Here is a 24330-nt window from a genome sequence, read left to right as displayed (position 1 = left end):
GCCTGGCTAACAACAAAGCTCCGGGCTCGGATTGCATTCCATCGGAGGTCTTGAAAGCAGGCGGAAAACCCCTCCTCTCAGAACTCTGGACCCTCTTCCTTGCCATCTGGGAAGAGGAGAAGGTACCCCAAGACCTAAAAAACGGTATCATAGTTACGATCTTCAAGAAGCACTGTCGCTTCGACTGCGGCAACTACCGCGGCATTATGCTGTTATCTGTCACTGGCAAGTTATTCGCCCGTGTCATCCTTGACAGAATATGGCCCTGCATAGAAAAATACATCCCCGAAGCCCAATGTAGCTTCAGAGGTGGGTGGTCAACTAGCAATATGATGTTCGCCCTCCGCCAGCTCCTGGAAAAGTGTAGGGAGCAACACCAGGAACTGCACGCAGTCTTTGTGGACTTAGTAAAGGCATTTGACATGGTTAGCAGACCTCTTATGTGGGCTCTACTTAAGAAGATCGGAATCCCCTCTAAGGTAGTTAACATCATCCAGAGTTTCCACAACGGTATGGAGGCAAGAGCACTGATCGGCGGAGAACTCACCGAACCATTCCCGGTAACAAATGGCCTGCGACAAGGATGTATTTTAGCTCCTACTCTGTTCATCCTTCTCTTCTCCTTTGTCCTGCGCAATGCCCATAAAGACATCCTTGACTTCGGCGTTGACATCAAGCATAAGCTCGATGGTGATCTGTTCAATCTCCAGAGACTCAAGGCAAAGTCCATACCATCTACGCGCCTCAAGGATTTTCTGTATGCCGATGATGCCGCTCTGACCACCAAAACCTGTGAATCCCTACAAGAAGGCGTCACAGCCCTGAACAACGCCTGCGTGTCCTGGGGCCTAATGATCAGCAAACTAAAGACCGAAGTAATGCATGTCCAGTGTGAGAAGCCAACCGCAATTATGATCGAGGGTACGCAACTAAAGCACGCGCATACCTTTACATACCTAGGAGGAAACCTGTCCGACGACGCAAGTCTTGACCCTGAGATCCAGCGCCGAGTGAGTCGCGGTGCAGCTGCGTTTAACACCTTAAGAACTAGGTGCTTTGACAGAAGAGGCCTATCTTTGGCAACTAAGGTGACTGTTTATAAAGCCATAGTCCTCCCCTCGCTCCTATATGGATCTGAAACATGGCCCACTCTTGCCCATCATATACGCCGCTTGGAAGTCTTCCACCAAAGGTCACTCCGACAAATCATGAACATCAAGTGGTGGCATTGCGTCACCAACACGGAGATCCTTGAGAGTGCCAACTGCTCTTCCATTGAAAGCATGATCCGTAGTAGCAGACTTCGATGGCTTGGCCATGTATCCCGAATGGACAACTCCAGGATTCCTAAGCAACTTCTATTCAGCGAGCTGAAGCTTGGTAAACGCGACAGGGGACGCCCTCGCAAGCGCTGGAAGGACTGCATTAAAGAAGACCTTCGCGCCTTCCAAATGGATTTGAAGACTTGGTATGAAGACGCCCAGGACCGCTGCCTGTGGAGGTGTGCCCTCCATTCTGGGTCGGAAACCTGCGAGCTTAGGCTCAGAGAATGAGCCGCAGAGCGACGAATAAGGAGGCACCACAGGGCTACGGGTCCCCCATCATCATAATTGACGGGGATCTTAAGTAAGTACACAAAATGGAATCATTTGCTGACAGCTCAGTCCCCCCCAGTTCAAAAATCCTATCTGTGCCCCTGTCTTTAATAGCTGTATAAAAGTTTATTTCTCGACACAAATCATTCATTGAGACATGACTCAGATTCTGAATCTCCTGAATAAAGTTTTATGCCTCGTACAACATAAAATCAACCACAAATATTCTGTTTCAGTGACAGACGATGTGCAGAGGCTGGGAGAGAGAAATAAAGAGAAATAAATAAAACTCTCAGGGGATTTAAAGCGCTGCTGAGTTCTTGCTGTAATGTTCTCGTTATTTTATCTCCTCCTGAAGCAGTCGTGAGATTATCGATTTACCCTCCTCATTATTTCCACTCTACAAATCCAAAAGCTGATAGCACGGAGACACAGCGTGGTCCACATGAAGGGGCGTGTGTTTCAGGTTCACTGTCATGGTTTAGGCGTCTGTTCCATCTGCTCATGTCTTCATCTCACTCTGAGCTCCAAATAATCTTGCTTCATCATCATCATCATCATCTAATTCAGCTTTATTCATACCGTGCTTTTAATAATGGACACTGTTACAGTGCAGCTTTTCAGAAATATATAAATTCTGGATATAAATTTTTAATTAATAAATTTATCCCTAATGAGGAAGACAGAGGTGATGGTGTCAAGGAAAAACTCCCTTAGACGACACGAGGAAGAAACCTTCAGAGGAACCCGACTCAAGAGGGAACCCATCCTCATCTGGGTGATAACAGACAGCGTGATTATAAATAACTCCCTTCTGTAACTGTGTGATGGAGAGTCAGAGTGCAGCTGTGGAACCAGGTATTTATGAACATGAGCAGTCCAAAGGCTGGCCAAGGAAGAACATCCACAGCCTTCTTTATGGTTTATCTGTGGTACCACCCATAGTAATATCATCATCATCAACATCATCGTCATCAACATCATCATCAACATCTTCATCATCACTCCTCTACTGTCTCACTTCATTTATTCCTCATACACATTTGAGAGGCTACTTATGGCTTCAGGATGCTAATTAGCACACACAAAACAAAAACATTGTGCTGATTAGCTAAATGTCAGTAAAAGATGATGAGGTTGGATGAGATGTTTGTTGTGTTCTAGATGGAATGATCAGGTCTTTAATCAGGGCTTCAACACACACCCAGCTCTCTAATAATTTATAACAGTGATGTCATTATCCTTATTGATGTCAGTTCTTACTGTAATATTAACAGTATTATAAATAAAACAAGTAGAAATCCTAGTAGTGATGTCATTCATGTTGGAAAAATAAAAAAGTATTTGATATTATAAACGTGATGCCATTGGTGTAATGAAATGACAAGATTGTGCCATCATTATTGTTGTGAAATTATTAGAAAATCTAGAGTCTCCGGGCCAAAACCAGCAGGATCAAGAACAGTTTCTTTCACCAGGCGGTCAGGAGGCTCAACTCCCTCCCTGTTCTGCCCCTCCGCCCCCCTCCGCCCCCTGCCACAGATTCTGCCCGCACTCCCCCCCGCCCCCCCTCCAGCATCTGACATGTCATCCTCACAGTTCCCCCCCAACACACACACACACACACACACACACACACACACACACACACCTCATCGTTCATTAACACACTGAACTCAGGGGCCGCACATCTCACTTTACCTCGCTCATTTGCACTATTCCGCACTACCTCACCTTAACAGCTGCTAGTTTGTTTATTCTGCTTATTTCATGTTTACCTGCTTTACCTCAAGTGCCATTGACTGTTTGTTTATTTGCACCAATTTACGTGTGTGTGTGTGTGTGTGTGTGTGTGTGTGTGTTTAGTCTACGTCTAGTTCCTATCTAGAGTGTCTATACTGTTTATATTGTTTTTTTCAATTATTCTATTTGTATTTATTGCATTGCCTGTTTGCTCTGTGGGTCAGAGAGGACTGAAATTTCATCTGTGCTGTATGTCGAGCATGTAGAGCATATTTGACATTAAAGTTGACTTGACTTGACTAACTGTAATGTCATTATTGTTCTATGAGAGTTAGCATCCTGTCCAGCTGTGACGTTATATTAGCTTTTGAACACAGCTGGAAAGAAACAAACTTTATGACTTCACTAAAGTTTGTTTTCAGTTTGCTGTACACACACTACACTCCAAAACACCTGCTATAGGAAGAAACGAGCCTTGTGCTAACAGTGCTAGCAGTGGGTGTGGCCAATGAAGGGCCAGAGGAGTCACGGAGAAGGGGCAGGAAGTTCATCAGGAGTGATGCATCAGTCTGGACATGAAGTAAGAAGGAGATAAGGAAGTGCTGAGGATTTGTATAAAGTCAGCATGATGTTCTGAGCTCCATTCAGCGTGAGTCACAACACAGCAGGATGCTGTCTGTGAGTATACACACACACACACACACACACACTGTAGACTGCTCCTCATGGCTGAAGTTAAAGAGCGAGACTCCTAATTACAGTAATGATTAATTACTGTCTCAGAAGAACCACAAACACAGAACCCGATGTCACACTCACGTAATAAATACAACCCCGATTCCAAAAAAGTTGGGACAAAGTACAAATTGTAAATAAAAACGGAATGCAATAATTTACAAATCTCAAAAACTGATATTGTATTCACAATAGAACATAGACAACATATCAAATGTCGAAAGTGAGACATTTTGAAATTTCATGACAGCAACACATCTCAAAAAATTGGGACAGGGGCAATAAGAGGCTGGAAAAGTTAAAGGTACAAAAAAGGAACAGCTGGAGGACCAAATTGCAACTCATTAAGTCAATTGGCAATAGGTCATTAACATGACTGGGTATAAAAAGAGCATCTTGGAGTGGCAGCGGCTCTCAGAAGTAAAGATGGGAAGAGGATCACCAATCCCCCTAATTCTGCACCGACAAATAGTGGAGCAATATCAGAAAGGAGTTCGACAGTGTAAAATTGCAAAGAGTTTGAACATATCATCATCTACAGTGCATAATATCATCAAAAGATTCAGAGAATCTGGAAGAATCTCTGTGCGTAAGGGTCAAGGCTGGAAAACCATACTGGGTGCCCGTGATCTTCGGGCCCTTAGACGGCACTGCATCACATACAGGCATGCTTCTGTATTGGAAATCACAAAATGGGCTCAGGAATATTTCCAGAGAACATTATCTGTGAACACAATTCACCGTGCCATCCGCCGTCGCCAGCTAAAACTCTATAGTTCAAAGAAGAAGCCGTATCTAAACATGATCCAGAAGCGCAGACGTCTTCTCTGGGCCAAGGCTCATTTAAAATGGACTGTGGCAAAGTGGAAAACTGTTCTGTGGTCAGACGAATCAAAATTTGAAGTTCTTTATGGAAATCAGGGACGCCGTGTCATTCGGACTAAAGAGGAGAAGGACGACCCGAGTTGTTACCAGTGCTCAGTTCAGAAGCCTGCATCTCTGATGGTATGGGGTTGCATTAGTGCGTGTGGCATGGGCAGCTTACACATCTGGAAAGACACCATCAATGCTGAAAGGTATATCCAGGTTCTAGAGCAACATATGCTCCCATCCAGATGACGTCTCTTTCAGGGAAGACCTTGCGTTTTCCAACATGACAATGCCAAACCACATACTGCATCAATTACAGCATCATGGCTGTGTAGAAGAAGGGTCCAGGTACTGAACTGGCCAGCCTGCAGTCCAGATCTTTCACCCATAGAAAACATTTGGCGCATCATAAAACGGAAGATACGACAAAAAAGACCTAAGACAGTTGAGCAACTAGAATCCTACATTAGACAAGAATGGGTTAACATTCCTATCCCTAAACTTGAGCAACTTGTCTCCTCAGTCCCCAGACGTTTACAGACTGTTGTAAAGAGAAAAGGGGATGTCTCAACATGGCCTTGTCCCAACTTTTTTGAGATGTGTTGTTGTCATGAAATTTAAAATCACCTAATTTTTCTCTTTAAATGATACATTTTCTCAGTTTAAACATTTGATATGTCATCTATGTTCTATTCTGAATAAAATATGGCATTTTGAAACTTCCACATCATTGCATTCCGTTTTTATTTACAATTTGTACTTTGTCCCAACTTTTTTGGAATCGGGGTTGTAACATCCAGATCAAACACTGAAAAATATCAGGCTTTAACGTGCAGTTTATCAGAGTTTATAGATGAAAGTTGTTCCAGAGAGTGAAGCCTTACTGGGACAGGATCAGGTTTTGATGGGGAGGTGCATAAATTATATATATTTTTCCTTTGTTTATTTTTTCTCTTAATATTACTATACTTATTTTATTTAATGGTTTATGTTTATATGTTGATGGGGTGGTGATGAGGGAGTGGTGATGGGGTGGTGATGGAGGGGTGGTAATGTGGGGGTGGTGATGAAGGGGTGGTGATGGGGTGGTGTTGGAGGGGTGGTGATGTGGGGGTGGTGATGAGGGGGTGGTGATGCGGTTGGTGATGGGGTTGGTGATGGGGTGGTGTTGGAGGGGTGGTGATGGGGTGGTGTTGGAGGGGTGGTGATGAGGGGGTGGTGATGGAGGGGTTGGTGATGGGATTGGTGATGGGGGAGTGGTGATGTGGTTGGTGATGTGGGGGTGGTGATGGGGGAGTGGTGATGGGGTTGATAATGTTGAGGGGGTGGTGATGGGGTTGGTGATGGGGTTGGTGATGGGGGAGTGGTGATGGGGTTGGTGATGGGGGAGTGGTGATGTGGTTGGTGATGTGGGGGTGGTGATGGGGGAGTGGTGATGGGGTTGATAATGTTGAGGGGGTGGTGATGGGGTTGGTGATGGGGGAGTGGTGATGGGGGTGATGATGGGGGAGTGGTGATGTGGGTGATGATGGGGGAGTGGTGATGTGGTTGGTGATGTGGGAGTGGTGATGGGGTTGATAATGTTGAGGGGGTGGTGATGGGGTTGGTGATGGGGGAGTGGTGATGGGGTTGGTGATGGGGGAGTGGTGATGTGGGTGATGATGGGGGAGTGGTGATGTGGTTGGTGATGTGGGGGTGGTGATGGGGTTGGTGATGTGGGAGTGGTGATGGGGTTGGTGATGGGGGAGTGGTGATGTGGGTGATGATGGGGGAGTGGTGATGTGGTTGGTGATGTGGGGGTGGTGATGGGGGAGTGGTGATGGGGTTGATAATGTTGAGGGGGTGGTGATGGGGTTGGTGATGGGGGAGTGGTGATGGGGTTGGTGATGGGGGAGTGGTGATGTGGGTGATGATGGGGGAGTGGTGATGTGGTTGGTGATGTGGGGGTGGTGATGGGGGAGTGGTGATGGGGTTGATAATGTTGAGGGGGTGGTGATGGGGTTGGTGATGTGGGAGTGGTGATGGGGTTGGTGATGTGGGAGTGGTGATGTGGGTGATGATGGGGGAGTGGTGATGTGGTTGGTGATGTGGGGGTGGTGATGGGGTTGGTGATGTGGGAGTGGTGATGGGGTTGGTGATGGGGGAGTGGTGATGTGGGTGATGATGGGGGAGTGGTGATGTGGTTGGTGATGTGGGGGTGGTGTTGGGGGAGTGGTGATGGGGTTGATAATGTTGAGGGGGTGGTGATGGGGTTGGTGATGGGGGAGTGGTGATGGGGGTGATGGGGGAGTGGTGATGTGGGTGATGATGGGGGAGTGGTGATGTGGTTGGTGATGTGGGGGTGGTGATGGGGGAGTGGTGATGGGGTTGATAATGTTGAGGGGGTGGTGATGGGGGAGTGGTGATGGGGTTGGTGATGGGGGAGTGGTGATGTGGGTGATGATGGGGGAGTGGTGATGTGGTTGGTGATGTGGGGGTGGTGATGGGGGAGTGGTGATGGGGTTGATAATGTTGAGGGGGTGGTGATGGGGTTGGTGATGTGGGAGTGGTGATGGGGTTGGTGATGGGGGAGTGGTGATGTGGGTGATGATGGGGGAGTGGTGATGGGGGAGTGGTGATGTGGGTGATGATGGGGGAGTGGTGATGTGGTTGGTGATGTGGGGGTGGTGATGGGGGAGTGGTGATGGGGTTGATAATGTTGAGGGGGTGGTGATGGGGTTGGTGATGGGGGAGTGGTGATGGGGGTGATGGGGGTGATGGGGGAGTGGTGATGTGGGTGATGATGGGGGAGTGGTGATGTGGTTGGTGATGTGGGGGTGGTGATGGGGGAGTGGTGATGGGGTTGATAATGTTGAGGGGGTGGTGATGGGGTTGGTGATGGGGGAGTGGTGATGTGGGTGATGATGGGGGAGTGGTGATGTGGTTGGTGATGTGGGGGTGGTGATGGGGGAGTGGTGATGGGGTTGATAATGTTGAGGGGGTGGTGATGGGGTTGGTGATGGGGGAGTGGTGATGGGGGTGATGATGGGGGAGTGGTGATGTGGGTGATGATGGGGGAGTGGTGATGGGGGAGTGGTGATGGGGTTGATAATGTTGAGGGGGTGGTGATGGGGTTGGTGATGGGGGAGTGGTGATGGGGGAGTGGTGATGGGGTTGATAATGTTGAGGGGGTGGTGATGGGGTTGGTGATGGGGGAGTGGTGATGGGGTTGGTGATGGGGGAGTGGTGATGTGGGTGATGATGGGGGAGTGGTGATGGGGTTGATAATGTTGAGGGGGTGGTGATGGGGTTGGTGATGGGGGAGTGGTGATGGGGTTGGTGATGGGGGAGTGGTGATGTGGGTGATGATGGGGGAGTGGTGATGTGGTTGGTGATGTGGGGATGGTGATGGGGGAGTGGTGATGGGGTTGATAATGTTGAGGGGGTGGTGATGGGGTTGGTGATGTGGGAGTGGTGATGGGGTTGGTGATGGGGGAGTGGTGATGTGGGTGATGATAGGGGAGTGGTGATGTGGTTGGTGATGTGGGGGTGGTGATGGGGGAGTGGTGATGGGGTTGATAATGTTGAGGGGGTGGTGATGGGGTTGGTGATGGGGGAGTGGTGATGTGGGTGATGATGGGGGAGTGGTGATGTGGTTGGTGATGTGGGGGTGGTGATGGGGGAGTGGTGATGGGGTTGATAATGTTGAGGGGGTGGTGATGGGGTTGGTGATGGGGGAGTGTTGATGGGGGTGATGGGCGTGGTGACGAGGGGGTGTTTTAACCCATAGTTAAATATTTTAACACCACCAATGACAGTAAACATGAGTTTGGCTTGCTGACTGATTTCCGGAGTAAAACCTGAACCATGTCCCAAGTCATGTGACACAAATACGTCTGGGTTTTTTTCTGAATGCCTCCAGAATGGACCGTCCCCTTTCTGAAGCGCTGACACTCCGGAACATGGAGAAGAGCTGATCAGTTCATATTAACAAATTATAACATATTAATCTATTATCATACTTTATTATAATATATTATTATAAAATAAAACTTCAGTTCGGAGTCAAATCTCCACAGATTCCACACAGCAGCAACAAGCTGGAGGCCATTTTACAGTAAATATAAAAATTAATGAAAATATTCCTCCATTTCAGTATATTTCTCTTAAATTATCAGATTTTTTCCCCTGCTACCCACACACACACACACACGCACACACGCACGCACACACACACACACACACACTTTGCCAAAGCAGCAGATGGACTGGCATCAACAGTGAAAACCAGACCAACAACAGCTGTACTGTACACACACACACACACACACACACACACACAGAGCTTTTACAAAAATAATGAACAGTATCAGAGACTAAACACTGATAAAATTTTCACTTCTATAATTATTTAATTTAATCACTGTGAAGGAAGTGACTGTGACTGAAACTCTTTTATATCGGAAAGAAAATTGATCTTTACATCACGCCAGAGAGACGCAGATCTTCTCGAACACGTCCCACTCTGACAGCAGGATTTATTCGAATAGATTCTGAAAATATCACACAGAATCATCGTTCACAAACCACAGCTGCTTTTCGGCGACATGAAGCACAAATCTACAGCATTTAATCTGATTATGATCTGATAATAATCAGACTGCATGAGGTGTGTCTGTGACGCCTCTCCTCATCACTTCCTGCAGAGGAATGGTGGACGGTTTCTGAAAGCTATGATGTGATACAAAGAGATAATGAGCCTCCTGAAGAAGTGTGATGTGTTCGTTTCCCCCTGCGGGCGAGAGAGTAAAAATCTCAGCAGACCACACCATCCATTAGCGCAGAGAAAAACGACAGGGAAATGCAGGAGTGTGTCCTGAAACGACCTGCAACGACTCAAAGCACGCTTCCATCTAAAACCTCCACTTCCTTTAGAGATGGAGGAGGAATGAGAGGATAAAGAACAGACAGCAGATCAATCTCAGTTTAGAAAGAAAGAAAGAAAGAAAGTGTGAAAGCAAAACAAAAAAACAAAGAAACAAAAATGAAAGAGAAAGGATAAAGATTCAACGCTGCTGCTGCTGAGTTCTGGACTCTGATTGGTCAGAAGGTGTTGATTAATTCTCTATAACAGCAGCTCTGACCATAGTGCAGCAGGTTTATATTAACACACTCGTTATAATACAGTATTGTTTCTTTAGCAACAGCAGCTTCTTCACAGATTAGATAATAAACAGATGAAAAACTGTGTGTAATGACTGGTAAGATATAAATGTTAGTGTTTATAGAGCTGTGGTGTAACTGTAATATGGCGCTGGAGGTTGTGCTGCTGTTGAACATCAGCGTGGCTGGGGCTCGGCGCGAGGCTGCAGGTGAGATGTGAAAAACTCGCTGTGGTGTCAGAGGAATAAAACCCCTGGGGATGTGCAGAAATATGGAACATCAACACATCACGCTAGCGTCGTGAACATGTAATGGAAGTTTATAGCCGCCAGTTAAGCATCACGCAAACAGAGAATGGAGAAGCAATGGGAAAGCTCCAGTATTAACAATATGATACAACCCCGATTCCAAAAAAGTTGGGACAAAGTACAAATTGTAAATAAAAATGGAATGCAATAATTTACAAATCTCAAAAACTGATATTGTATTCACAATAGAACATAGACAACATATCAAATGTCGAAAGTGAGACATTTTGAAATTTCATGCCAAATATTGGCTCATTTGAAATTTCATGACAGCAACACATCTCAAAAAAATTGGGACAGGGGCAATAAGAGGCTGGAAAAGTTAAAGGTACAAAAAGGAACAGCTGGAGGACCAAACTGCAACTCATTAGGTCAATTGGCAATAGGTCATTAACATGACTGGGTATAAAAAGAGCATCTTGGAGTGGCAGCGGCTCTCAGAAGCAAAGATGGGAAGAGGATCACCAATCCCCCTAATTCTGCGCCGACAAATAGTGGAGCAATATCAGAAAGGAGTTCGACAGTGTAAAATTGCAAAGAGTTTGAACATATCATCATCTACAGTGCATAATATCATCAAAAGATTCAGAGAATCTGGAAGAATCTCTGTGCGTAAGGGTCAAGGCCGGAAAACCATACTGGGTGCCCGTGATCTTCGGGCCCTTAGACAGCACTGCATCACATACAGGCATGCTTCTGTATTGGAAATCACAAAATGGGCTCAGGAATATTTCCAGAGAACATTATCTGTGAACACAATTCACCGTGCCATCCGCCGTCGCCAGCTAAAACTCTATAGTTCAAAGAAGAAGCCGTATCTAAACATGATCCAGAAGCGCAGACGTCTTCTCTGGGCCAAGGCTCATTTAAAATGGACTGTGGCAAAGTGGAAAACTGTTCTGTGGTCAGACGAATCAAAATTTGAAGTTCTTTATGGAAATCAGGGACGCCGTGTCATTCAGACTAAAGAGGAGAAGGACGACCCAAGTTGTTATCAGCGCTCAGTTCAGAAGCCTGCATCTCTGATGGTATGGGGTTGCATTAGTGCGTGTGGCATGGGCAGCTTACACATCTGGAAAGACACCATCAATGCTGAAAGGTCTATCCAGGTTCTAGAGCAACATATGCTCCCATCCAGATGACGTCTCTTTCAGGGAAGACCTTGCATTTTCCAACATGACAATGCCAAACCACATACTGCATCAATTACAGCATCATGGCTGCGTAGAAGAAGGGTCCGGGTACTGAACTGGCCAGCCTGCAGTCCAGATCTTTCACCCATAGAAAACATTTGGCGCATCATAAAACGGAAGATACGATAAAAAAGACCTAAGACAGTTGAGCAACTAGAATCCTACATTAGACAAGAATGGGTTAACATTCCTCTCCCTAAACTTGAGCAACTTGTCTCCTCAGTCCCCAGACGTTTACAGACTGTTGTAAAGAGAAAAGGGGATGTCTCACAGTGGGAAACATGGCCTTGTCCCAACTTTTTTGAGATGTGTTGTTGTCATGAAATTTAAAATCACCTAATTTTTCTCTTTAAATGATACATTTTCTCAGTTTAAACATTTGATATGTCATCTATGTTCTATTCTGAATAAAATATGGAATTTTGAAACTTCCACATCATTGCATTCCGTTTTTATTTACAATTTGTACTTTGTCCCAACTTTTTTGGAATCGGGGTTGTAAAAGAAATGGCACCCGGCTTTAGTTTAGCAGGAAATATTCACCGCAGCACAGGCATTGTGTATGGAAGCACTGTGTGTGTGTGTGTGTGCTGTATCGTTCAGAGAGATATCCATGCTTTGCTGGCCGAGAGTGTGTAGGAGGTGTGAGATGAGGAGAAGTGGAACGCCTCTAGTGTATTTCACCTTGCCTTTCCAACAAAACACCACATTACTGCAAAACTCATAGAGAGAGAGAAGACACCCCCGCTTCTCACACACACACACACACACACACACACATACACACACAGAGAGAGACACAGAGAGACACAGAGAGAGAGAGAGAGACAGAGAGAGAGAGAGAGAGACACAGAGAGAGAGAGAGAGAGAAACACACACACACAGAGAGAGAGAGAGACAGAGAGAGAGACACAGAGAGAGAGAGAGAGACACACACACACACACACACACACACACACACACACACACACACACAGAGAGACAGAGAGAGAAAGACAAACACAGAGAGAGAGACAGACACAAACAGAGAGAGAGAGAGACACACACACACACACACAAGGAGAGAGAGACAGACAGAGAGAGAGAGACAAACACACACACACACACACACACACACACACATACACAGCACAACAATCACAATCCATCTCAAGTAAAACAAAATAAATGTTAATAACTAATCTGTGTCACATGTTAATGCACGAGAGTTGACTAAACCTACCAGGATCTATACATTTGCATGAATAAACACAAATATGCAAATTAGGAAACACCCCCATGTCCTCCTATGCTTATATCCTCCTAATATCACTAAAATTAGCTAAACGCTCGTGATATTCAGAGTCTCTATTTACACGCTCATTTACTAAAACCTGTCTCATTATAATTCAGCATTACCATGACAACCGTCATCAGTTCATTACTGACATTAGCTAAGTTACACAGCTAGCGATCTTAGCACACAGGTTCTGTAGCAAAAAGCTTCCATGCACCACATCATCATCATCCTCTAATTATTTGCTGATCAGTCCTCATGGTTACATCTTACTGTGAATCTCTCGCTAACTGCTGATTAGCACAAAGCTAACCATGTTCACTACAGGGAGGACGTGAATAAAGTGTGTGTTTCTGGATGGAAACATGCCCACCTCTGGCTGAGAGCTTCTTGGTGTTGATGATCTTCGCAGCATATTCCTGCCCTGAGAGGATTTTCACACACCTGCGCACCACCGAAAACGCTCCCCTGTGAAATAAAACACAGAAAATGAAATAAAATTGATAATTTTTCAACATTTCATACTTTATATCAGACTTATTAGAGAATTGTATCCTCTGTGGAAGAGAAAGTGCCACAAAAGACTCTTTTCTGACATCACTTCCTGTCTGGAGACCCAAAACATAATTGATTGACTTGCTTCAGAAAACTTGCTTTCCACATCATCAGAGGAAAGAAACTCAACTACAGATTCTGCTTCAGGTTCTTCTACAAGTTCTACAGACTTGACTCCTGCAGCTCCCTTCATCTCCTTCATCATCCTTCAGAAAGCTGCTGCTTCATATCTTCCTAAAGTTCTCCGAGGAACTCCACTGACTTCGTGTTGCATCAGGAATCAAATATAAACCCCTCATCATTGAGCTGCACCACTTTATCTACATCTCCTGGTTCAGAACTCCACACCAGCTCAGATGTTCAGCCTCAGAGCCCAGAGAAGAGCACAGAGGAACCCTGAGGTTGGAGACTCCCCTGCTCAGGAACTACACTGACTTTCTGTTGCAGTAGGAATCTAATATAACCCTCTTGTCTCTTTATCTCCTGGTTTGAACTCCACACCACCTCAAATCTTTCACCTCAGTGTTCTTTCCTGATGTGTTCTTCTCTGAGGAGCAATCTCAGTGCTTCAGTGTTCTGGTTCTTCAATGGTGGAATGGGCTTCAGCTTCCTGTGTTTTTTTTTCCTCAGTGTTCAAAACATCTTAATCCAGGAGAACATCTCTTTACATTACCTCAGAACCTTATTGGAAAATATCTTGGGTCTCTCAGGTTAAAAGGCCTTCTCCAACATTCTTCAAAGTAAAGCAAATTAAACTGGAAGTTATTATTTCACATCACCCCCAAAACAATTCTCGTAAATTAGCAATAATCAGTGGAGTGTGAAGTTCTGATGAGAACCTGCAGAACCCAGAACATTGCCTACTGCTAAACTGGGAATAAATTTCATTTCTGTTATTCAAAACTTCTTCAGTTCAGATTTTCAGAATCTCAGATTCCCTCAAAAATATTTGAGATGATTGTTGCTGTTATCTGGTTAAAGGTATTGTATACAATCTTAGAAATAGAAAGTTCTAGAACCCTTATTACTGTAGTTCTCCAGAAGGCCCTCTGAGGAACCCTACAGCAGAGTTACTCAGAAAGATTTCCAAAGTAGAACCCTTTCAAGAGCCTAAGAATATTGGGTAATAACAGAATAAAATAATATAATGACAATATCAAATATTGAAAAAATATATAATAAAAAGTTGTAAAAAAATAAAAGTACAATCTTAAAAATTATGTAAATTTTAAAGCAAAATAAATAATAAAAGCTCATTAAATACTAAAGTGAAAAATAATGTTTTCCGGCTCAGTCGCTTCTTCTGGAAAGTTCTTCCTGATAAGAGGCTCTGAAGTGTGTGTGTGTGTGTGTGTGTGGGGGGGGGGGGGGGGGGGGGGGGGGGGCTGGAAGAGGCTGCTGAAATCCTGCGGTGCGATAATCTAAACTCTGTAAAGGGCTGGGTTTCCCAAGAGTCTCTTAATGCTACGAGCATCTTAACTAGGAGAGAGAGAGAGTTCATTGTGCTGCTTGCTCGACCATTTAACGATGCTCTTTGTGCTGCAGTGCTTTTGAGAAACTCAGGTCAGTTTAGTAAATCAGTAAAACTCACAGTAATGTTTCTCAGCTGCTGAGAAAAATCTTTATTACACATTAAACATGAATAAAAAGGAGATGAGCTGAAGGAAGAAAAATGTAAACACTGTAAATACGTAAACAGGTTACAGGTGTGAAAGTGTCGATACGGCGTGCGTCGGACTGGAGATCTGACTGACACACGAGTCGATTTTTCAGAAGTTTGATTCGCTGACCAAGAAATTTTTGAGAGTCGTTTAAATGAATCATGTGATTGTGATGAATCAAAGGAATCAAACTGAATAAAATCCAAGCAGGTAACAGATTTTCTTTCTTTATTTTATTTAATAATTATTCATTAAATATACTTTTGTCAAATCTTTTTTTTTTTAAATAGAGACGTGTGTTTTAATATATGTTATTAAATATTATTATTTAACAGTTATTCCAAGAAATCAAGTCGTACATGAGCTGACTATAATCCATGTACAGTGAGATTGAGTGGAATAACTGTTTTATTCTCTCCACATTCACTGGATTTTGAGAAACAGAGCATTTTTATTTTTTGCAAATTAGATAAATAAGAACTTTGTACCAAACATCAGACAAAATCATTTCTGCTTAGAATGTAAACAAACCAGTGAAATGACAGGAGCAATTTGTGAAAAATACAATAATAATAATTCTTGAAAAATAAAAAAAAAGATATGTTCTTACCATCAAATACTTTTATTCCATATTTTGTTGCTTTTTTTGCATTTTTTGTGGTTTTGCTTTCGAGTAGAGTTTTTATTTTGTCCTCGGTTGGTTCAGCAACACGCTCTGCCATTTTGTTTTTCTCTAATCACAGTATATGAGCTGATTAGATTAAATAGAACTTTATTGATCCCTTTGGGAGGGTTCCCTCAGGGAAATTAAAAATAAGGATAAAAAGGATAAAAAACTGATATCCTAGTAGTAGAGTTGCCAATCAGAGCACGTGATTGCTCATATCCAGTGAATGTGGAATTCATTATTTTGAATTATAAAATGAATTATTTGCTGAATGATCACAGTTCCCATCTCTCCTGCAGCCAGATGTGGAATGATGTTCTGCGTACTCTCTGACTATCAACACGCCGTAACTGCAGAGGAAATGAAATAATCGCAGACGTCATGTGGTCCAATCCAGCTGTTAGACCTCCACATGCAAAAAAGCGTAAGAACGAGGCCTGTGATTGGAGGATTTACACCTGACAGCAAAAAAATGAAGAGCACTCTACTTCTTTCCACATTATTCTTTTTAAAACAAACCCAGTTTGTTGGTTATTTTCTTATTTTGTTCTGATGAAGTCAGGAGAGGCGTGTAATTTCAGTGTAAAGGTTCATAACACTGTTATTAACGTCTCTAAGCTTCTCACTGCTGTAAATGAGATCCAGTGACCTGCAGAAGCGTGAATGAGCTGTGAGGGACAGGGTGATGAGTGATGGACTGCTCGTGATAACAGGACGAAGCTGTGGCTCAAAAATATGCTAAATGAATAAAATAAATCTAAATGTTTTGTGTGGAAAAAGAAATTTACAGTGTTAATCATAAAACAGAAATATTACAGGTTTTTTGGCATAAAATGACAGAAGCTCTGCAGTCCGACTCATTCATAATAAATCTATAAAGAAATGAAATGTGTCGGTGACGTGACAGGAAACGCTGAAATATTGATGAATGACGTGATGAAATTTATTCTTTAACCCACATTTGTGTGTAAGATGCAGGATGAATAGAGATGAGGTGTTAAATATAAACATGCAGGACGAACAGGGCGAGGTCTTTATTCGGAAATCACCAATTAATAACTGCTGCAGGGCAAGACATCCAAATCTAAATCAGGAAGTGACCTCAAAGAGTTTCATCACTCATCCTTACATCGAGTCTAAACTTCAGAAACAGCAGCTGTGTTGAGTCTCAAACACACACACGGCTCTTTTACACTTTATAACAATTCTAAAAAAAAAAAACCCAACCCTAACATTGATTGAATATTTAATATTGTAGTTGTGATGTTTTTGATGTTTTTCAAAATGGCGGACGTGAATAAAAGATTTGTTTGGTGGTTGATGTGTCGTGATGAGACGTGTGATTTTAGTCTTTTCTTCGTAATCAGATCTGAGGGAGATGTTGATGTTCTGGATGCTTCTGTAAGTCTGGAGAAAAATCATTAAAAGCCTCCCAGTTGGTCAGCAGCGTTCTCCATTACATGATAAGAATATAATGTTTATCTTCACATGGAAAAAAGAAAAGAAAAGCACATAGGGATGTTTCAGAGCTGAAAGGTACGTCAGTGTTTCTGTGAGGAAAGTTCCTGGTGTTCAGAGTCAAGTTACGCAGCTGCTTCAGTGGGTTTTCTGAGCTCCACCTTCACAGGTGGGTTTCCCAAAAGCCTCTCAACACTAAGAGCATCTTAACCAGGAGAGAGAGAGTGTTCAGTGTGCTGCGCACTCGATCATTTATCGATGATCTTTGTGTTGTGATGCTTTTGGAAAACTCGGCACAGATTATTAAAACCATGTGAGTGTATTTCACACCTCTGATTTTCTCGACTGTTCTTCAGTAGACACGTCCGAGACGGAGCTTTTCACTGGCGTCCGGACCACAAACACTTTATCACTTTATATCAAAATATAAAATGTGGACTGATGAAGGAAATCGTGTTTTTTCTTTGAGCAAAAATGTTAACAAAAAGGAAAAAAACTTCATGTGTTTAGAAGATATATCATTTTTATATAGAAATATAATATTTATGGAAGAAAATTATGTCGCCACATTACACTAAAAAAAGTCTGGATCAGGAGCAGAATGTCTCATCTCATCTCATTATCTGTAGCCGCTTCATCCTTCTACCGGGTCGCAGGCAAGCTGGAGCCCATCCCAGCTGACTACGGGTGAAAGGCGGGGTTCACCCTGGACAAGTCGCCAGGTCATCACAGGGCTGACACATAGACACAGACAACCATTCACACTCACATTCACACCTACGCTCAATTTAGAGTCACCAGTTAACCTAACCTGCATGTCTTTGGACTGTGGGGGAAACCGGAGCACCCGGAGGAAACCCACGCGGACACGGGGAGAACATGCAAACTCCACACAGAAAGGCCCTCGCCGGCCACGGGGCTCGAACCCGGACCTTCTTGCTGTGAGGCGACAGCGCTAACCACTACACCACCGTGCCGCCCCGGAGCAGAATGTGCAGTTTAGTAAAATATGAAAGTAAATCAGTAAAAAACAGCAAGTCCAACTCATGAAACAGAATTATGTACATTTACAAATGTAGTTTACTGTCGGAACGCGGACGTTATATCAGCATGTGAAAGCTACGTAAGGCGATCATCACTCAATTTAAGCTCAGGAGTTACCTCACTTCCTGCACTGTGATGACATAATAACGAATCGTTACTCACTTCCTGTCTTGGGATGATGCAATATACAATTTTCCTCCTCACTTCCTGCTTTATTAGTTTCCTTAAAAGCTTTAAAAAAAAGTGCATTATATCACAAAAAGTGTGTTTAGACTTGAGATAAACACGACAATTTTCCAACATGGTGGGCTTTTGATGTTGGTGGTGGGTTGGGTTTTTTTTTGAGCTTGGCTCAAATTCTGTCACATAATAACCTCCTGTTTATGCTGAAATGATGTGTGTGTGTGTGTGTGTGTGTGTGTGTGTGTGTGTGTGTGTGTGTGTGTGTGTGTGTGTGTGTGTGTGTGTGTGTGTGTGTGAGATGGACACCGGCAGCAGGTAAATTTGTCAGTCGCTTCCCATTTTGGGGCCAATTATACAGCCAGCAATCTGTTCACATGTTGCTCAGAAGGAAAAAAATCAACAGTAATGCAAGTTTCCCCTCCTGCAGTGCGCGCAACTGAGCAACGTCCCGACCCTCGGCTGTAACGTTTATTTTTTAAAACAGTGTTTAAAAAGTGTTTATTGTTAAAACAATGCTAATTTATGTGTATTGTTAATTGGAGCCGATGTGTATCATGTCCTTGTGTGCAAAATATCTCAGCCTGCGCTCAACTGCCTCCTCCAAACACTATTATATAAGCAGCTTGGCTTTGATTGCCCACAGACACACACAGACATACACACACACACACACACACACACACGGTGAACAGAGTGGAGTGTGTGAGGGAGTGTGTGTGGGAGTCATGCAGTGGGAAAAGGGCCAGTCGGGGTCTAAAGCCTCAGTGTGTGTGGAGGTGTTACACAAACTCCTGTAACGAATGAACACACACACACACACACACACACACACATCTCACTAATGCAGTACGGTGTGGGTGAGAAAGCAAACTGACGCACGGCTCTGAAATTGTTTCCCTTTGAGCTATAATAGATAGATAGATAGATAGATAGATAGATAGATAGATAGATAGATAGATAGATAGATAGATAGATAGATAGATAGATATCATATATTTATATAATTATATAATGCTATTGAAAGAAAAGATTATATTTAAATAAGAACATCTATCTATCTATCTATCTATCTATCTATCTATCTATCTATCTATCTATCTATCTATCTATCTATCTATCTATCTATATAAGATACTCCGTCACTTTTCTGCCTTATAAAACATCAAAATAATGGCCCTAAAAATACAAGAACAATAAAATGATGTAAAATATGCAAATTAAAATATAATAATAAGAAATTTCAGAACTGAATGAAAACTACTGAACAACACTAATATGATAAATCAGATAAATGGAACAAAATCACCAAAGAAACAAAGAGTGAATAAAAAACAATAAATACAGAATTTATAAAAGAATCTGAATTCATTAGACTGAAAAGAAGAAAGCGCGATGATTATCTGAGAAATCTGAGATATTTAAATGAGCTGAGTGTTGAATATTCAGTTTAAAGTAAATATCAGAATATCCTCTAGGGGCGGCACGGTGGTGTAGTGGTTAGCGCTGTCGCCTCACAGCAAGAAGGTCCGGGTTCGAGCCCCGTGGCCGGCGAGGGCCTTTCTGTGCGGAGTTTGCATGTTCTCCCCGTGTCCGCGTGGGTTTCCTCCGGGTGCTCCGGTTTCCCCCACAGTCCAAAGACATGCAGGTTAGGTTAACTGGTGACTCTAAATTGAGCGTAGGTGTGAATGTGAGTGTGAATGGTTGTCTGTGTCTATGTGTCAGCCCTGTGATGACCTGGCGACTTGTCCAGGGTGAACCCCGCCTTTCGCCCGTAGTCAGCTGGGATAGGATCCAGCTCGCCTGCGACCCTGTAGAACAGGATAAAGCGGCTACAGATAATGGATGGATGGATGGATGGATGGATGGATGGACTTAGACTCATTTGCACTGATGTTTTCCAGAATCTCCAGTATTATCCAGAATAAACAATATTCCACAATATTCCCAACCCAGAATGCGAGGTGTCCGATTTCCTCCTGTCTGAATTTTCTCCGAAATCTTCTGTAAGTGAATCTTATTAAAAACCTGAATTTTGAAAACTGTTAAAAATGTTCATTAATTCATGAGTTTCCTGAATCCTGTTTAACAAATGCAGTGAAGTCGTTGGTAAAATAATCGATTAAATCTGATCATATTTTATTCACAAAATACTCGATTGTTTCACTGTCGACTCGTTACTTTTCACCAGACTTAATTTGGAGGTGGAGTCAGACTTCAGGGTGGAGTCAGACTCAGTTTGTTGTCGAGTCAGAGTCAGTTTGGGGTGGAGTCTCTAAAAAAGAACTGTTTATTTCTGATAATGAAGGCTTTTGGGAAAATCTCACAAAACAAACTCATACATGACAAACTGTATGTCCTTCTTTAAGGTTTTCGGGAAACGCCCCTTAACCTTTAAATTCAGCCTCAATACATGCGACCATTAAAGATTCGCAACAGTAAATTACACACGAGTCGTCGTTCCTGCATCATGAGTCTGAGTTCACGTTCTTCTGAATCTCATTAAACTCCAAACACAGAAAAAAACAAAAGCGAAAGTTTCTCTGCTAATGAAAGTCCACAGTGTGGCTTCACGTCCCTTTCTCCTGAACGCAGTCGATCAGATGAAGTAACAGACGTCACCTAAAACCTTCCCAGTAAACACAGCTTTATGAAATATTCGTTTACTCATTTATCATGACATCATTACGCTCTGTAATTGTATTTATTTTTATTGATGATTTTGTAAAGTAGCCGTGTTTACTGAATTTATCATCAAAATCAGACTTTAATCATCTGAATCAATTCCAACTTCCTGCTACAATTTCACCTTTAAATTTTGGGAGGCGTGGCCTAAGGATAGGACCTCAGAAGGGGGGCGGTGTACCAATCTGTGTGAATGTGAGTGAAATGATCGCATTCCAACTGAGGGCCAGACGGAATTCTGAGTGGAGAGTCCTGACAGTCCCGATTTCTCCCACAACTGCAATAACTTTAAATTTGACTCTAATAGCAAATTTATTTTGTATTTCAGTTTATAATGAACAACAGAGCATGCTCAAAGTTTTGGAATTTCTTCATGTTAATAAATAACAAACACCACATGACTGTGATAAAGCAGAAAAAATGATCATCTGGAGGTCACAAGTTCGAATCCTGATGAATGCTGATGGAGCTCAAGAGAGCACAGCTGGGTGTCGATCTCTCTCCTGTCAGTTACAGCGACACTAACCAATCAGGAAGCGCTTTCCTCTGAGTGGGTTATACCACACCCCACGCTGCCTTGGAGGAATAAAGAGGCTGGTGAGCAAGTGACTGTTTATCGCTGCTTTAATGTAAATGAGAACAGGAATTAACTACTGCATACAGTAGCTGCTATAACCTTATATGTAACTATAAATGGATAAAAATTATGACACGTTGTTCATTAATAAAGTTTAAAACTGTAGGTGAACTGCTGCTGTGTAAGGGGAATAAAACGCTCGGGGACATGCTCTTCTCGGAAAATAACAAAAAAGTTCATCTGTACTAAATATATACAATAAAATATAAATCGGCTTATCCTGAATATTTTCCTCATTATGACGTCACTGTAGGTGATGTATATGAGCTTGTTTTATTTCAGATCGTTTCCACCAAATCCACATTCACCTGCTCAGGAAACTAAAAGTACTCAAGATGCGACCCATAATAGAGTCTATTCCCTGAGATATACCGTTTAGTATCTTTTTTTTTTTCAGACAAATAACAGTGCACTTACTTTCGCAGATTATCCCAAAGGTAACCTCATTCCTGTCTAATCTCTATAGCCACAGTGACAGTTGATTTCAGTTCAATTCCCACTGATGTGCTCCTGAATCTCTGTCTGACCCTCTGACACACTTTAGTTCTAATCTCACAGTGATTCTGTACAGGAACGTTTTCTTCAATAAAGTTTACAAAAAAATCAGTGTAACTGCAGGTACTAAAGGTACTAAAGGTACTACAGGTGCTGAGGATTCTCGATGGTTCCACCACAGTGACCACACTGACTGTGTTCGAACCCTGGCTTTGTACTCAGTGTGTTTAGTGATGGCGGACAGAGGGAGCGTCCCTCTTCACTCTGTACACTCAGATTCTCAGCCTGAGAAACAGATTCGTTCCTTTAATCCACGTTACGGTGTTTACGGTGTTCGGTGAATAACTCGACACTTCTGAGAGGAAAATGTTCAGAGTTTCAGCGTCACAGGAAACTGAAATTGGAACCAGTTCTAAACTGAAATAAGTGTGAACATTACCTGAGCTCCAGGATTCAGTCAGACATTTTCTCGTTTATTTACGTGTGAAAATCATGAATCATTTTTGTGTAGCTGCAGATCGTTCGGTTAAAAATAAACGCTACAAATGTGACCACGTTTTCCTGTTTCTCATTCACACGCTCCTGTTTCACATCAGGATTGAGACGAGATACATATTTCAGTACATAAACACAGCGTTCAGTATACAGCACATGTAGATTATAGCAGGAAGGATGATGACATCACTCACAACACAACAGAATTGTTCAGGTGCAGCTTAAAAAAACGACACAACTTCAACTAAAATGCTCAATCTTTGACTTTTATATATTTATCTGACAACTTCACACACACACACACAGAGTTCTTTATATTAAATGTATACACAGTATTTTTTTATATTTAAAAGTAGTTTCAAACACAGCTTAAAGGTTTCTGTATTTGAGATTCATATCAAGCAAAAAAAAAAACACACCTTTGTGTGTGTGTGTGTGTGTGTGTGTGTGTGTGTGTGTGAGAGAGAGAGAGAATAAAAGGGAAAGATGTGACTTACTTGCCCAGTTCTTCGTAGAGCTGGTACTCCTCTGTGAAGCGAGTGCAGGTGATGGTTGCCATGCTGGATCCAGGTGATTTGATTCTGTGTGTGTGTGTGTGTGTGTGTGTGTGTGTGTGTGTGTGTGTGTGTGTGTGTGTGTGTGTGAGAGAGAGAGAGAGAGAGAGAGAGACCCTGGTGTGTGTGTGTGTGTGTGTGTGTGCGCGTGTGTATGTGTGCAGAGGAAGAGGATGCCGATGGGAAGCCTGCTGTTTCTGGAACAGAAGAAAACGAGATCCTGATCTACAAGGCTTTTTCTTCACTGTTTTTTTTTTTTTAATACAGCTCACCCGCTCTGTCAGTCTCGTCCAATCACATCTCTCAGTGAATACACAGCGGCGTTGTCATGGTAACTGCATCCCTCCACCTCCACCACCTCCTCCTTCATCCGTTTCTTTGGATAAACGAGCCATCGCACATCCAAATGGGGAAAGGCACACACACACACACACACACACACACACACACACACACACACACACACACACACACACACACTTTCTTTAGATGTGAGCAGATTTCCTTTTGATCTTCATCTTTGTTAGATGTATGTTCTTTACATGATTCCCCCAACACACACACACACACACACACACACACACACGCACACACCTCAGTAATGTATCTCATTCTGAATCTTCACTAATAAAACACTAATGAGATACAGACAGAGTTCCTTTTACATTCCACACTAATGTTCAGTGTCTAATGTCTGTCTGTCTGTCTGTCTGTCTGTCTGTCTGTCTGCACTACACTCAGTGTTTATATATATTTGGATATTAGGCACTAGTCTTTGATTTAAACAGCGTAGTGCTGCTGGTTATTCTGGTTAGACGCCTCTTTCACTGCACTGGAGTGAACGTTTGATGGGTTGCTATGCAGGTTGCTATGTGTGTGTGTGTGTGTGTGTGTGTGTGTGTGTGTGTGTGTGTGTGTGTGTGTGTGTGTGTGTGCCAGAATGCTGTGAAGTTAAACATATAGACAGTGCTGCAGATAAACCCAACCTCAACACATGAGATCAGTTTACAGACCCACACCAACTTCACCAACTACAC

The 24330-nt window shown here is 43.0% G+C and overlaps 1 protein-coding gene across 1 annotated transcript in view; it reads right to left on the bottom strand.

Moving 5' to 3' along the window:
- The window catches only part of camk2a (calcium/calmodulin-dependent protein kinase II alpha), a 73173-nt gene extending 49555 nt beyond the window's left edge, over nucleotides 1-23618 (bottom strand). The window contains exons 1-2 of the mRNA XM_060935293.1: nucleotides 23237-23618; nucleotides 13236-13330 (exon numbers count right to left, since the gene is read on the bottom strand). Coding sequence (XP_060791276.1) covers nucleotides 13236-13330; nucleotides 23237-23298 — 157 coding nt within the window. The 5' untranslated portion in view covers nucleotides 23299-23618. The remainder of the gene's footprint in view (nucleotides 1-13235; nucleotides 13331-23236) is intronic.
- Nucleotides 23619-24330: the final 712 nt, after the last annotated feature.

Source organism: Neoarius graeffei, chromosome 12 (genome assembly GCF_027579695.1).
Source record: "Neoarius graeffei isolate fNeoGra1 chromosome 12, fNeoGra1.pri, whole genome shotgun sequence".
NCBI classification, from domain to species: Eukaryota; Metazoa; Chordata; class Actinopteri; order Siluriformes; family Ariidae; genus Neoarius; species Neoarius graeffei.
Note: the sequence above shows the minus strand (reverse complement) of the source record. Positions and strands in the feature narration are given on the sequence as shown.